At 31.4% G+C, this 15,567-nt stretch overlaps 1 protein-coding gene across 1 annotated transcript in view; it reads right to left on the reverse strand.

Moving 5' to 3' along the window:
* Positions 1–1,125: 1,125 nt before the first annotated feature.
* Positions 1,126–15,567, reverse strand: part of LOC134710934 (methionine synthase-like) — a 29,035-nt gene continuing 14,593 nt past the window's right edge. The window contains exons 19-34 of the mRNA XM_063571353.1: positions 15,356–15,445; positions 14,902–15,000; positions 13,251–13,409; positions 12,809–12,912; positions 10,728–10,795; positions 10,137–10,257; positions 9,774–9,855; positions 9,231–9,329; positions 8,710–8,785; positions 8,293–8,448; positions 7,717–7,898; positions 2,977–3,113; positions 2,336–2,402; positions 1,906–2,007; positions 1,500–1,700; positions 1,126–1,218 (exon numbers count right to left, since the gene is read on the reverse strand). Coding sequence (XP_063427423.1) covers positions 1,126–1,218; positions 1,500–1,700; positions 1,906–2,007; positions 2,336–2,402; positions 2,977–3,113; positions 7,717–7,898; positions 8,293–8,448; positions 8,710–8,785; positions 9,231–9,329; positions 9,774–9,855; positions 10,137–10,257; positions 10,728–10,795; positions 12,809–12,912; positions 13,251–13,409; positions 14,902–15,000; positions 15,356–15,445 — 1,836 coding nt within the window. The remainder of the gene's footprint in view (positions 1,219–1,499; positions 1,701–1,905; positions 2,008–2,335; positions 2,403–2,976; positions 3,114–7,716; positions 7,899–8,292; positions 8,449–8,709; positions 8,786–9,230; positions 9,330–9,773; positions 9,856–10,136; positions 10,258–10,727; positions 10,796–12,808; positions 12,913–13,250; positions 13,410–14,901; positions 15,001–15,355; positions 15,446–15,567) is intronic.

Raw genomic sequence — 15,567 nt, forward strand, 5'->3', positions numbered from 1 at the left:
ATTTGACAGCTAGTGCCCTTTTAACAGGCGTTTCTAATGAAATGTTACTATTCAACAGTTTAACTGTTTTATTTTTAACCTACAAACTTTTTTGATTTTAGCCCAAATAATGAATTTTATATGGATGAAAAATGTGTCTGGCATATCAAATTATATGGCGTGGTATCTGTATATACTGTATAGAATGATTGGTGTTTGATGCCACTTTCAGAACTTTTCATGGCAGATGACAATAAGATGATACAATTTTGTATTAAGTTGGGTTTTTTTTTAATTTGATTTTCAAACATGACATCCAAAGAATATAAATGATTGTAGTCAAGTTTAATAAAAAGAGATGAAGGTTTTCTATAAGGTGAATAATACTAGACAACAGACATAAAGTGCTATATAATTTCTTACCAGCCTTCAGAGCGGAAAATACATGATTAGCTATCATAATATGCCTAATGAACACATCTACTCACTAGAAGCAAGTGACATTTCAAAAATAATGTTATCTACCAAATGTTACAATTTTTAACCACCAATAGCTCATAAACTCATAAAAACAATCAATAAATGTTAAAAACATTGAAAACAAATGCATAATAAATCAGTATGGACATAATTCATGATTTTACAATTCAATCAGCAAGTATATGATTACAATTTATTCACCCACAGTAAACATTAATAATAAAAACTAGAGGCTCCAAAGAGCCTGTGTCGCTCACCTTGGTCTATGTGAATATTAAACAAAGGAAGCAGATGGATTCATGACAAAATTGTGTTTTGGTGATGGTGATGTGTTTGTAAATCTTACTTTACTAAACAGTCTTGCTGCTTACATTTATCTCTATCTATAATGAACTTGGCCCAGTAGTTTCAGTGGAAAATGTTAATAAAAATTTACAAATTGTTAAAAATTGACTATAAAGGACAATAACTCCTTAGGGGGTCAATTGACCATTTCGGTCATGTTGACTTATTTGTAAATCTTACTTTGCTGAACATAATTGCTGTTTACAGTTTATCTCTATCTATAATAATATTCAAGATAATAACCAAAAACAGCAAAATTTCCTTAAAATTACCAATTCAGGGGCAGCAACCCAACAATGGGTTGTCAGATTCATCTGAAAATTACAGGGCAGATAGATCATATGCCAACACTGATCCCAGCCATCGTTCAACATCACTCACTTTCATTTCTTTCCTGCTTGCATAATCTATAATCTGAAAGGGAGAGAAAATTATTCTTTAGATTTAGTAAACTATTTTTAAAACCTTTGAAAAAGTATGAAGATTATTTGTACCAACTGTCACCGTTGATTCTTTTAACCCATGTTTTACTGTTGTACACTGTCATAGGAATTATTATCAACTGATCTCTATAGTTAAACACAAACAAGGTTAAGTAATCAAATAAAAAATCATGTAAATAATTTTTCTAATCCTACAAGTAATGATCATTTCATAAATCAGAGGAAAATCAAATTAACACATAAGTTCAATACCTGATCTTTAGCCAACTTTCCAGTGGCAAAATATGATGATTTTCCATGACTAAAATATAATCCTGATACAGACGCTGCTGGGTCCATCGCTAAAGACTCTGTTAACTGTATTCCTACATCTGAAGCCTGTAGTAATTTCCACATAGTTTCCTTCTCTGTATGGTCTGGCTGACTTGGATATCCTGGAGCTGGTCGAATTCCCTACAAATATAATACATGGTTGTTATAAGGATAGTTAGATCATGTCTCAAAAAAATAAAAAATTTATGTTTGCTATACACTATTAATCATCATTTCTCTTTACAATTAGATGAATTTATTTTGAAGTATTTTAATAATAGGGGTTCTTAACATAGAATATTATAATTCAATTAATTTCTTTAAAACATCAGTAAAAATATCCTACCTTGTATTTAACTTTGAGTAAATCTTGTGTTTCCATAACTTCTTCCTTGGAATAACTCCATAATTCTTTTCTCACTTTCTCGTGTATCTCTTCAGCAAATGCCTGTAAATATTAGAATAAAAATGTATTACCACTATCATAAAATCTTATTGACTGTATGTTTAACATAAGGTTTTTTTAACATTTTAAGGATGTAATGTAAACTTTTGTTCATTAATTAACACTTCTCCCCCCTTTTCCCATCACAAGATGGAGCAAGTTGCCCAATATGTTGAAGTTGGACTTGTAATGTTAACAAAAATGCAAAAGAAATATGAAATGGACAGAGGTAATCCAGTATACCCCCTCCTATAGGCAGGGGTAGAATAATAATAACTAATTTCTTGATGAAGCAACATGTTTGGCAAAGGATCTATAATGGTTAACCTACCTCAGCTAGTCTGTCAGCTAATGCCTTTGTCATTATAATTCCATAATCATCATACTCTTTTTCATATCTAGATAAATTGAAAATACATTGAATATAGCATCCAGAAAAGATATCATGTACCTTTCAAAAGTATATTTTTGAAAACCAAAATGGCTTTATATGACATATTTGCTATTTGAATGCTGTAATAAAATCAACGGTACCAATTTTGTTGCACCAGATGCGCATTTCGACAATACATGTCTCTTCAGTGATGCTCGTGGCCAAAATATTTTAAATCCAAAGAATATATAAAAGATGAAAGAGCTATAATCCAAAATGTCCAAAAAGTATAGCCAAATTCGTGAAAGGAATCAGAGCTTAACACATAAGTAAATTGGGATATATACTAGTGGTCATAATTTAGTATATGAGGCTCTGTGATATATGTTTCAAAGCACATCAATATAAATAAAATTGTTGAAAATTAATTGCGTTTCCTGAATGATTTGTTATGTCCCTGATAAAGGTTTTAAAGTATGAGTTCCAAAACATATAACACAAATCAAATCATAAAGACATTCTTTGACAATACAAAGTCAGATTATTTCAAAGTGATACTGTAAGGACAAAATCCACACTAAATAAATTAATAAACTCACTCTTTACATATTTCCTGGACTCCATGACCTGTTGTGACAGCAAACAAACCAATGTAATCTACCATTCCTGACTCCTTTGGAGCTATGAAATCAGACAGACACAAATAGGCACTCTTATCATTTACATCCTTCTCTGCCTACAAATGTAACATCAAATCATAGTTTTAAGGACATGTTAGGGTATAGAATTTCAGGACAATAATAGATCCTGTATCTTGTGCTTAAAAACTGAACAATGTATGTTAGGATAGGAATGTTATCTCCTGTATATTTATTCAATAGTCTTTTTTTGGGTTTTTTTGTATCTGAAATAAGTTGGTCTCTTTTGCTATGTTGAAGGTTAAAGGTGTTTGTTCATGTATTTTATGGAGTGCTTGTTGATGACAAATAGCTAATAACTATTCATAAGTTTTATTTCCGACCAGTCGTTGATGCAAACCTGGGTCATCAATATTTTACAGAATCTGTCTACATTTGTTGTACAAATGAGAAATTCTAACTTAGAATGTAAGAGACAATATAATTTTGACAATCAGTTACTATAGTAAAACAAGTGCTTCTTTGATGGCTGAAAAGGCCTTTCACTGTAACTTGGGTGTATAACAATTGTTGCCTTTTTAAACAATGAATATCCAAAATTGTCAACCCTTTTGAAGAAACTCTCTCACTTCTACCTTCACCCTCAAGGAAATTACTTTTTTAGGTTGACAATGTTGGATATTCACCTTTTCTACAGGGATATGTATATGTTAGTATGACTGTATTACCTATTGTCTAAGTCCATATAAGACAGTTATGATCAGACCATCATCACCTAAGATATGTATATGTAAGGATGACTGTATTACCTATTGTCTAAGTCCATATAAGACAGTTATGATCAGACCATTATCACCTAAGATATGTATATGTAAGGATGACTGTATTACCTATTGTCTAAGTCCATATAAGACAGTTATGATCAGACCATTATCACCTAAGATATGTATATGTAAGGATGACTGTATTACCTATTGTCTAAGTACACATAAGACAGTTATGATCAGACCATCATCACCTAAGATATGTATATGTAAGGATGACTGTATTACCTATTGTCTAAGTCCATATAAGACAGTTATGATCAGACCATTATCACCTAAGATATGTATATGTTAGTATGACTGTATTACCTGTTGTCTAAGTACACGTAAGACAGTTATGATCAGACCATTATCACCTAAGATATGTATATGTTAGTATGACTGTATTACCTGTTGTCTAAGTCCACATAAGACAGTTATGATCAGACCATTATCACCTAAGATATGTATATGTTAGTATGACTGTATTACCTGTTGTCTAAGTCCACATAAGACAGTTATGATCTGACCATCATCACCAAAGATATATATATGTTAGTATGACTGTATTACCTGTTGTCTAAGTCCACGTAAGACAGTTATGATCAGACCATTATCACCTAAGATATGTATATGTTACTATGACTGTATTACCTGTTGTCTAAGTCCACATAAGACAGTTATGATCAGACCATTATCACCTAAGATATGTTTATGTTAGTATGACTGTATTACCTGTTGTCTAAGTCCACATAAGACAGTAATGATCTGACCATCATCACCAAAGATATATATATGTTAGTATGACTGTATTACCTGTTGTCTAAGTCCACGTAAGACAGTTATGATCAGACCATTATCACCTAAGATATATATATGTTAGTATGACTGTATTACCTGTTGTCTAAGTACACGTAAGACAGTTATGACCTGACCATCATCACCTAAGATATATATATGTTAGTATGACTGTATTACCTGTTGTCTAAGTCCACATAAGACAGTTATGATCAGACCATTATCACCTAAGATATATATATATTAGTATGACTGTATTACCTGTTGTCTAAGTCCACGTAAGACAGTTATGATCAGACCATTATCACCTAAGATATGTATATGTAAGGTTGACTGTATTACCTGTTGTCTAAGTCCACGTAAGACAGTTATGATCAGACCATTATCACCTAAGATATGTATATGTAAGGTTGACTGTATTACCTGTTGTCTAAGTCCACGTAAGACAGTTATGATCAGACCATTATCACCTAAGATATATATATGTTAGTATGACTGTATTACCTGTTGTCTAAGTCCACATAAGACAGTTATGACCTGACCATCATCACCTAAGATATGTATATGTAAGGATGACTGTATTACCTATTGTCTAAGTCCATATAAGACAGTTATGATCAGACCATTATCACCTAAGATATGTATATGTTAGTATGACTGTATTACCTGTTGTCTAAGTACACGTAAGACAGTTATGATCAGACCATTATCACCTAAGATATGTATATGTTAGTATGACTGTATTACCTGTTGTCTAAGTCCACATAAGACAGTTATGATCAGACCATTATCACCTAAGATATGTATATGTTAGTATGACTGTATTACCTGTTGTCTAAGTCCACATAAGACAGTTATGATCAGACCATTATCACCTAAGATATGTATATGTTAGTATGACTGTATTACCTGTTGTCTAAGTCCACATAAGACAGTTATGATCTGACCATCATCACCAAAGATATGTATATGTTAGTATGACTGTATTACCTGTTGTCTAAGTCCACATAAGACAGTTATGACCTGACCATTATCACCTAAGATATGTATATGTTAGTATGACTGTATTACCTGTTGTCTAAGTCCACGTAAGACAGTTATGATCAGACCATTATCACCTAAGATATATATATGTTAGTATGACTGTATTACCTGTTGTCTAAGTCCACGTAAGACAGTTATGACCTGACCATTACCACCTAAGATATATATATATTAGTATGACTGTATTACCTGTTGTCTAAGTCCACATAAGACAGTTATGACCTGACCATCATCACCTAAGATATGTATATGTAAGGATGACTGTATTACCTATTGTCTAAGTCCATATAAGACAGTTATGATCAGACCATTATCACCTAAGATATGTATATGTTAGTATGACTGTATTACCTGTTGTCTAAGTACACGTAAGACAGTTATGATCAGACCATTATCACCTAAGATATATATATATTAGTATGACTGTATTACCTGTTGTCTAAGTCCACGTAAGACAGTTATGACCTGACCATCATCACCTAAGATATGTATATGTTAGTATGACTGTATTACCTGTTGTCTAAGTCCACATAAGACAGTTATGATCTGACCATCATCACCAAAGATATGTATATGTTAGTATGACTGTATTACCTATTGTCTAAGTCCATATAAGACAGTTATGATCAGACCATTTTCACCTAAGATATGTATATGTTAGTATGACTGTATTACCTGTTGTCTAAGTACACGTAAGACAGTTATGATCAGACCATTATCACCTAAGATATGTATATGTTAGTATGACTGTATTACCTGTTGTCTAAGTCCACATAAGACAGTTATGATCAGACCATTATCACCTAAGATATGTATATGTTAGTATGACTGTATTACCTGTTGTCTAAGTCCACATAAGACAGTTATGATCTGACCATCATCACCAAAGATATGTATATGTTAGTATGACTGTATTACCTGTTGTCTAAGTCCACATAAGACAGTTATGATCTGACCATCATCACCAAAGATATGTATATGTTAGTATGACTGTATTACCTGTTGTCTAAGTCCACATAAGACAGTTATGACCTGACCATTATCACCTAAGATATGTATATGTTAGTATGACTGTATTACCTGTTGTCTAAGTCCACGTAAGACAGTTATGATCAGACCATTATCACCTAAGATATATATATGTTAGTATGACTGTATTACCTGTTGTCTAAGTCCACGTAAGACAGTTATGACCTGACCATTATCACCTAAGATATGTATATGTTAGTATGACTGTATTACCTGTTGTCTAAGTCCACATAAGACAGTTATGATCTGACCATTATCACCTAAGATATGTATATGTTAGTATGACTGTATTACCTATTGTCTAAGTCCACATAAGACAGTTATGATCAGACCATTATCACCTAAGATATGTATATGTTAGTATGACTGTATTACCTGTTGTCTAAGTCCACGTAAGACAGTTATGATCAGACCATTACCACCTAAGATATATATATATTAGTATGACTGTATTACCTGTTGTCTAAGTCCACGTAAGACAGTTATGACCTGACCATCATCACCTAAGATATGTATATGTAAGGATGACTGTATTACCTATTGTCTAAGTCCATATAAGACAGTTATGATCAGACCATTATCACCTAAGATATGTATATGTTAGTATGACTGTATTACCTGTTGTCTAAGTACACGTAAGACAGTTATGATCAGACCATTATCACCTAAGATATATATATATTAGTATGACTGTATTACCTGTTGTCTAAGTACACGTAAGACAGTTATGATCAGACCATTATCACCTAAGATATATATATATTAGTATGACTGTATTACCTGTTGTCTAAGTACACATAAGACAGTTATGACCTGACCATCATCACCTAAGATATATATATATTAGTATGACTGTATTACCTGTTGTCTAAGTACACGTAAGACAGTTAGGATTTGACCATTATTACCTATTAAAGATATGTATATGTTAGTAAGACTGTGTTACCTGTTGTCTAAGTCCACATAAGACAGTTATGACCTGACCATTATCACCTAAGATATGTATATGTTAGTATGACTGTATTACCTGTTGTCTAAGTCCACGTAAGACAGTTATGACCTGACCATCATCACCATATACTTCTATGTCATCTCCTATACTGTTAGCTCTGTAGAAAGCTACCACACCATGGGCTTTGAGTCGCTGGTCATTTATTAACTTCTTCAGTAATGTTTGTGCATCATTGTACACTCTTTTTGCCTCAGGTCCTTAAAAAATAAATCAAACAATATTTAAGTCTAGACTTCCACACAGCTAAAACAACCTTCATATCAATTAGTCCTTCAAAACTATAAATAGCACAACAGTTATCCAAAAGGTAGATCTGATCAACAGAACTGAAAGGTAAAAAAAATTAATGGATTTCCAAAATAATTGATCAATGAATAGTATTATTTTTAAAGCATTGTATCTTAAAATTAAAAGACTTATAATTAATAAATGTTTAGTCTGATCTACCACCAATATATTTTTTCAATATGCAAAGACATTCCTTTATAAAATTACCATTTCTCTTTATCTCATCCAAAATTTTAAATATCAAAAATCAGCTCCAACTTGGAAAGAAAAAAAATCAGGAAGCCATATTCTCATTTCACTTACCAACTTGTTTATCGTTGAAGATTTTAGGGTAGCCTCTGTTTGGATACTTTCCTCTCAGTTGCCATACATCAAAGAAAGGTTTCCAATCTATGTACGGCACCAGATGATTTAAATCATAATTTTCATATTTCTTCACTCCAAAAAATGTAGGCCTTCCTATAAATAAAATATTTTTTTCTTATAAAAGCGATGATAATAATCTCCATGACTATTGTTTGAAGTTGGTAGACACCATAAAAAAAAATTATGTTGATATAATTTCAAATCATTTAAAAACATTTCTTTAGAAAGCAAAGATCAGGTGTTCAAGGGAAACCATTAAAATAATTGAGATACAAAACAAAATAGGAGGTGCACACAAACATTATATTGTAAGAATTGAGAGAAAGTTTGAACAAATAAAGTTTAACAACTGACCTACTGGTGGATCATTAACCCAATCTATGCACAACTTCTTTTCTCTTGCTTTCTGTAAACTCAGATATTTTCTGTCCTGAAAGAGAAGATCACAAAATTTAGATATAGCAGACTTTATATATTATCAAAATTTACCACTTTTGTTTTGTTCCAAGAATAATCAACAACTATCTTTATTCAAGCTGAGCAATGAATCTACTATGGATAACAAAAAGGCCTTTAGTTCCTTCAGCACAGATGTATATTTACCATTGTTTACCTGCTATTGGCATTGGATCAACTTATTCAATGAAAGTTGCAATTAATTCCCAAAATATTAAATTATGATACGATTATGTTTAAAATATACATTTTATCTACACGAACTCCATGTAGTAATAATCTGTTTTTGGTGTCAAAGGAGCAAAGAATTGTAATTGAATTAGAATACCCACAAATTGTGAACAAATTCATTTCTTTGAACATTATGGTAAATTCTGTTTAGTTGACATCACAATAAAGCAATTAATATTCCAACTTACCTTTAAAGAATCATAATGTTCATCTCTTATTTCTTCATATTCCTCCTTAATTTCATCTGTGAATTCATCAAAATTGTTCACATCCAGCAGAGAGGAACACTGTAAGTAAAATGTTGTTTAAGAAACAGTATGTTATTTATATATACATATTTATTCACATGCTTTGATCATTTTAACATAAAATTGATGTTTTAAAATTGTTGAATTTGAAAATCATTGATAATGTTTAAATTGATCGCAAGCTTTTCTTCATTCCTAGTAGCTGTGATATCAACATCTTCTAACTTCCCTGATTTTCACAAATTTGGATAGCTACTCTGTGGAGTTTTAACTTCCTTGTTAATTTTTAAACAAATTAACCAGGTAAGATGTACCAATGTATACTCCCCAGCAAAAAAAGGAAATATCATCCAAGTGAATGTTACCATTTGATATTGCTCAAGGTGAAGCATACCAACCAGAAGCTTTCTTAGTCTCAAATAAATACTGAACACGAGATCAACTGCTGATGATTGTATGTTATAGCTTCAAAGCTCTACTTACAACGACTACACTTTTGGATGCATCTAGTACATGTATTGTTGGTTGTGAATATCTTGGTGCGATCTTTACAGCAGTGTGTGTTCTAAAATAGAAAATCAACAGAGAATTTAAAGTTTTTGAATGTCTTCCTTGTTTCCTTGTGACAAAGGATAGGTCTATTATTAAAATCAATATTATCTGATTTGCACAAAATTTCACATGAGATGAAACCAATCTTTATTAGTTCTTCTCAATTCCAAAATCATTTTAACCTTGTTTTTATAATACCATATAGTGATACTAAATCAAAATATTTTGCAAATGTTTTAACTATTTCCTTCGCTGTTTTTGTCCATAAATTAAAAAAAATCTAATATGTCATACTTAGATGTAGTGGCGCCTCCTATCAACAATGGCAATTTCATTCCTATTCTTTCCATTTCCTTTGCAACAAAGATCATTTCATCAAGTGAAGGAGTAATCAATCCTGACAAACCAACAAAATCTGGAAAGAGAAGAGATTGAATGAAATCCTATTTAACAGATGGTCCTCAAAAGGAATAACAATGTTAGGAGGTACTATAAGTACAATTATTATGCATATATATGTTCAGATCAATGGTTAATATCTAAAAATTGGTAAAGCTAAACATAGTTGACAAAAATTCAAAAGGAAACATATTTGAATAATAATACAGTATAAAAAATAAAACAAATTCAGATGTGGTAGCAACAGGTAGGCTCTTTTCAAGTATTTAGATTTTTCAGTCATTTACATTTCAAATCAGTCAAGGCAGCATATATGACTATTTATAGACTCTTTATTATTCCACTAATGCTGAATTAACTTACAGGTCTGTTTTTAGCAACAAATCCGATGTTTTTGGTATTCTAAATACTTTGTGAAAAATATTAATAACCGTAATATACACTAAATACTATTCTACAAATATCACTGTAAGTAGATATCTATACCTGCTTTCTCCTGTATTGCTGTCTCCAAGATCTTTTCACATGGTGTCATTACCCCTAAATCTATTACTCTGCAATTTAAAGTGTCTAACTATTCACATCATTATACACAAGTTTTTTTATTTAATGAAAGCATTTTAAATTGTCACTGCACCTATAATCTATACTATAATTATATATCTTATGTACAAATAAATTTATGACTCAAGAGTTGTTGCTGCCTGTGTGTAATTTTGAAGTACAAAGCAAATGTTGCAATTAAAATGTCAATGCATTTAAAGATAAACAATGCAAACTTAAAACCATATCTTCTTATTATTTTATTACAAATTTAGTTAAAACGTTATGAAATGAATTTGAATCATAATCCCAGATTCATTATCTATAGTCGAACTTTACACTTTAAAAATTACTTCATCTTAATAACTGATTTGTATCTCTATTCCAATGAATAACAAAATCTTCAGATAAAAGCTTTTTTTACTGATACTTACTTATAGTTGTTACATCCTAATACCACCCCTACAATGTTTTTACTGATACTTACTTATAGTTGTTACATCCTAATACCACCCCTACAATGTTTTTACTGATACTTACTTATAGTTGTTACATCCTAATACCACCCCTACAATGTTTTTACTGATACTTACTTATAGTTGTTACATCCTAATACCACCCCTACAATGTTTTTACTGATACTTACTTATAGTTGTTACATCCTAATACCACCCCTACAATGTTTTTACTGATACTTACTTATAGTTGTTACATCCTAATACCACCCCTACAATGTTTTTACTGATACTTACTTATAGTTGTTACATCCTAATACCACCCCTACAATGTTTTTACTGATACTTACTTATAGTTGTTACATCCTAATACCACCCCTACAATGTTTTTACTGATACTTACTTATAGTTGTTACATCCTAATACCACCCCTACAATGTTTTTACTGATACTTACTTATAGTTGTTACATCCTAATACCACCCCTACAATGTTTTTACTGATACTTACTTATAGTTGTTACATCCTAATACCACCCCTACAATGTTTTTACTGATACTTACTTATAGTTGTTACATCCTAATACCACCCCTACAATGTTTTTACTGATACTTACTTATAGTTGTTACATCCTAATACCACCCCTACAATGTTTTTACTGATACTTACTTATAGTTGTTACATCCTAATACCACCCCTACAATGTTTTTACTGATACTTACTTATAGTTGTTACATCCTAATACCACCCCTACAATGTTTTTACTGATACTTACTTATAGTTGTTACATCCTAATACCACCCCTACAATGTTTTTACTGATACTTACTTATAGTTGTTACATCCTAATACCACCCCTACAATGTTTTTACTGATACTTACTTATAGTTGTTACATCCTAATACCACCCCTACAATGTTTTTACTGATACTTACTTATAGTTGTTACATCCTAATACCACCCCTACAATGTTTTTACTGATACTTACTTATAGTTGTTACATCCTAATACCACCCCTACAATGTTTTTACTGATACTTACTTATAGTTGTTACATCCTAATACCACCCCTACAATGTTTTTACTGCTACTTACTTATAGTTGTTACATCCTAATACCACCCCTACAATGTTTTTACTGATACTTACTTATAGTTGTTACATCCTAATACCACCCCTACAATGTTTTTACTGATACTTACTTATAGTTGTTACATCCTAATACCACCCCTACAATGTTTTTACTGATACTTACTTATAGTTGTTACATCCTAATACCACCCCTACAATGTTTTTACTGATACTTACTTATAGTTGTTACATCCTAATACCACCCCTACAATGTTTTTACTGATACTTACTTATAGTTGTTACATCCTAATACCACCCCTACAATGTTTTTACTGATACTTACTTATAGTTGTTACATCCTAATACCACCCCTACAATGTTTTTACTGATACTTACTTATAGTTGTTACATCCTAATACCACCCCTACAATGTTTTTACTGATACTTACTTATAGTTGTTACATCCTAATACCACCCCTACAATGTTTTTACTGATACTTACTTATAGTTGTTACATCCTAATACCACCCCTACAATGTTTTTACCAATGTCATGTACATCTCCTTTAACAGTGGCTAGAACTACAACTCCTGTATACTGACTTCCCTATTAAAACACAGTCACACTGTTATAATTCACTATTCACAAGCTTTTCAAAATTAACGAGGAATTATGGAAGATTCACGTAATTTGTTTACAATTCAAATATGTATTATGATTAATTGTGGTAAAAATAGTGCAAATACAAAATTACCAACATTTAAAAGAAAAGCATTTTGTACCATGACGTTATTAATAAATAGATTATTTCTAATTACCAGGTAATATTGATCACATTCAAGTTTAATTCATAAATCTCATTATTGGTCTACAGGACTATATATTTATGTACTATTTAGATGATATAATTATGTGAACTACAAGACAAACATAAAGGTACATACTTCATCATCATCCCCTCCCAGTGCAATCTTTTGTTGTCTTTCTTCCTCCATAAATGGTATAAGGTGTCCCACAGCTTTCTTCATCACTCTGGCAGATTTTATTACTTGGGGTAAAAACATCTTCCCAGCTCCAAACAGATCACCAACCACACTCATACCCTGTATAGATATAGTCCATCAACATAAATCAAGATTGTCTCGTATTTTTTTCAAACAGTTCAGTTGAGGTTATTTTCAAACTAACAGCTTTAATAATTTTAAGCTATGTATGTGGAATAAACAAAATTGTATGAAAATAGTACACAGATATGAATCTAATTAATAAATTATATAAAGAATTTGCCCAAATAATGTTTTGATTTGAAGGACTTATCATATGCTCTTAAAATAGTCTTAATAATTGTACCGATAAATAAGGTGACCAATGGAATATAAATACCAATTTTCTGGTTGTCTGCATAATTAATATTATACAATTGTTGACTTTTGATGAGGTTGATACAATGATTTATCAACCCCAGAGATGTGATATTCACCAAGGCCAACAGCCGAGGTGAATATCCCATCTCTGGGTTGATAAATCATTGTATCAACTGATATCAAAAGTCAACAATTGCTTTATTATATGACTCTTTAGTTCTCAGTGTCATTTTAATATTTTTAGATTGTGAAATATATCCTTGGTTAGATAGTATTTTGCCTAGACTGTTTTTTTTTTATGCTTAGGATTTGTTTTTTAGGCATATTTAAGTCTGCATAATCAAAATCTAAACAAAATACTGTCCAATTCATTGTTTGGCAAATTCTCAAAATCTTCAGGTAGATTTTTCTCTCGTAAATAAGATTTAAATGTCCTCACGCTAGAATCTGTTGATCGCAAGTATTTTTAGAATCCTTTTCTGTCAAAATCTTCTTAATTTCCTCATTATTTAACGATGAAAAGCGTTTTTCAGTAGCTACTTCTGCTGCTACAGCCATACTTTGTTGCCGGAAACATGTAACTGTTGTCTGTGAGATCAAAACGATTTTATGTCGAGAGCGCTGATTGGTTGATATTTATTCGGTCGTTCAATTAAAAACCATTTTATTTATACATCCCTTAAATAGCTAACAAGAATTCCCCGTTTCTATATTTAGGTACACTGACGCTGTTCCAAATCTTATATTAACCTCACGTGATTTTTGCCGCGGTGAATATAATGTTTTATCAAAGAGGATTTCCTATGCTTTTAGCCAATGAGAAAACAGAAAATTTATAGTCATATAATAACTTAAAATGTCCACTGCAAGTCACATTTAAAAGCTTTTTGTCAAGTGAGCACAGAGAGCGAGTTCAAAATGGCTTCATATTGTTTCAAGCACCTGATATTTTACAATATAAATATGCAGACAACAACTAGATAATCGATTTATAGAGTTGATCTTGGGTATTTTGCATGATAGAAATAAGTTTGTGTTATTTTTTCACCAGGAACCAGAACATGACACGATAAGTTCAGGTCCAACTTGTCAACTTTGGTTCATTCATTATGAAGTTTGTGATATGTCTGGGTGACAGCTGGGTCAATGTATTTGACATCACAAAGCAGTGATATGTATTTTCATTAAGAGCTACATGATACATAGTGGAACTACTGAAAAATCAAATTACCTTCATCAAAGGTCCTTCAATAACATTTAAAGGTCTAGGATAATTATCTTTGTTAGCTCTGGCTTCCTCTGTATCTTCTACAATGAACTTATCTATACCCTAAATAGAAAATGGACATCTATAAATATTAATGTCATTCAGTTTCATATTTTTCCAGTTTAATTAAATCAGTTATACAGTCTTAAAATGTCAGTCTTAATATTATATATGGAACCCCAGACGACCAAGGTAAATCCTAAACTTTGCAATTGACCATGAAAAGGCTACACAACTCTTGATTTAAAACAAAAATCTCCCAAATTTGTTTTTAGTACGACAAAAATAGCCACAATCTTGTTTCATCTATATTAAAAAAAGCTCTAGTCAATCTGAATCCAAACTAAACATGTAGAATGAATGTCAATAAATGCTCAATGTTAAAAACGCATCCCTTCATGTTAAAATGTGTACTTACTTTCACTAGTGAATATTGTAACCTCTCTTCCACATCTTTTTCTCTCCATTCATCACTTACTACACCTTTTTTAGCATCTTTACTCATTCCCTAATAATTGAAATAATATGCTGTTAATTATCAATTGGAATATAACATAATAACACAAGAAATGTATGTGTTCATGCAAAAAGGTAATGCTTCATGTGAATATGCAGCAAGCAAGAACAAGA

This window comes from Mytilus trossulus, chromosome 3 (genome assembly GCF_036588685.1).
Source record: "Mytilus trossulus isolate FHL-02 chromosome 3, PNRI_Mtr1.1.1.hap1, whole genome shotgun sequence".
Taxonomy (NCBI): domain Eukaryota; kingdom Metazoa; phylum Mollusca; class Bivalvia; order Mytilida; family Mytilidae; genus Mytilus; species Mytilus trossulus.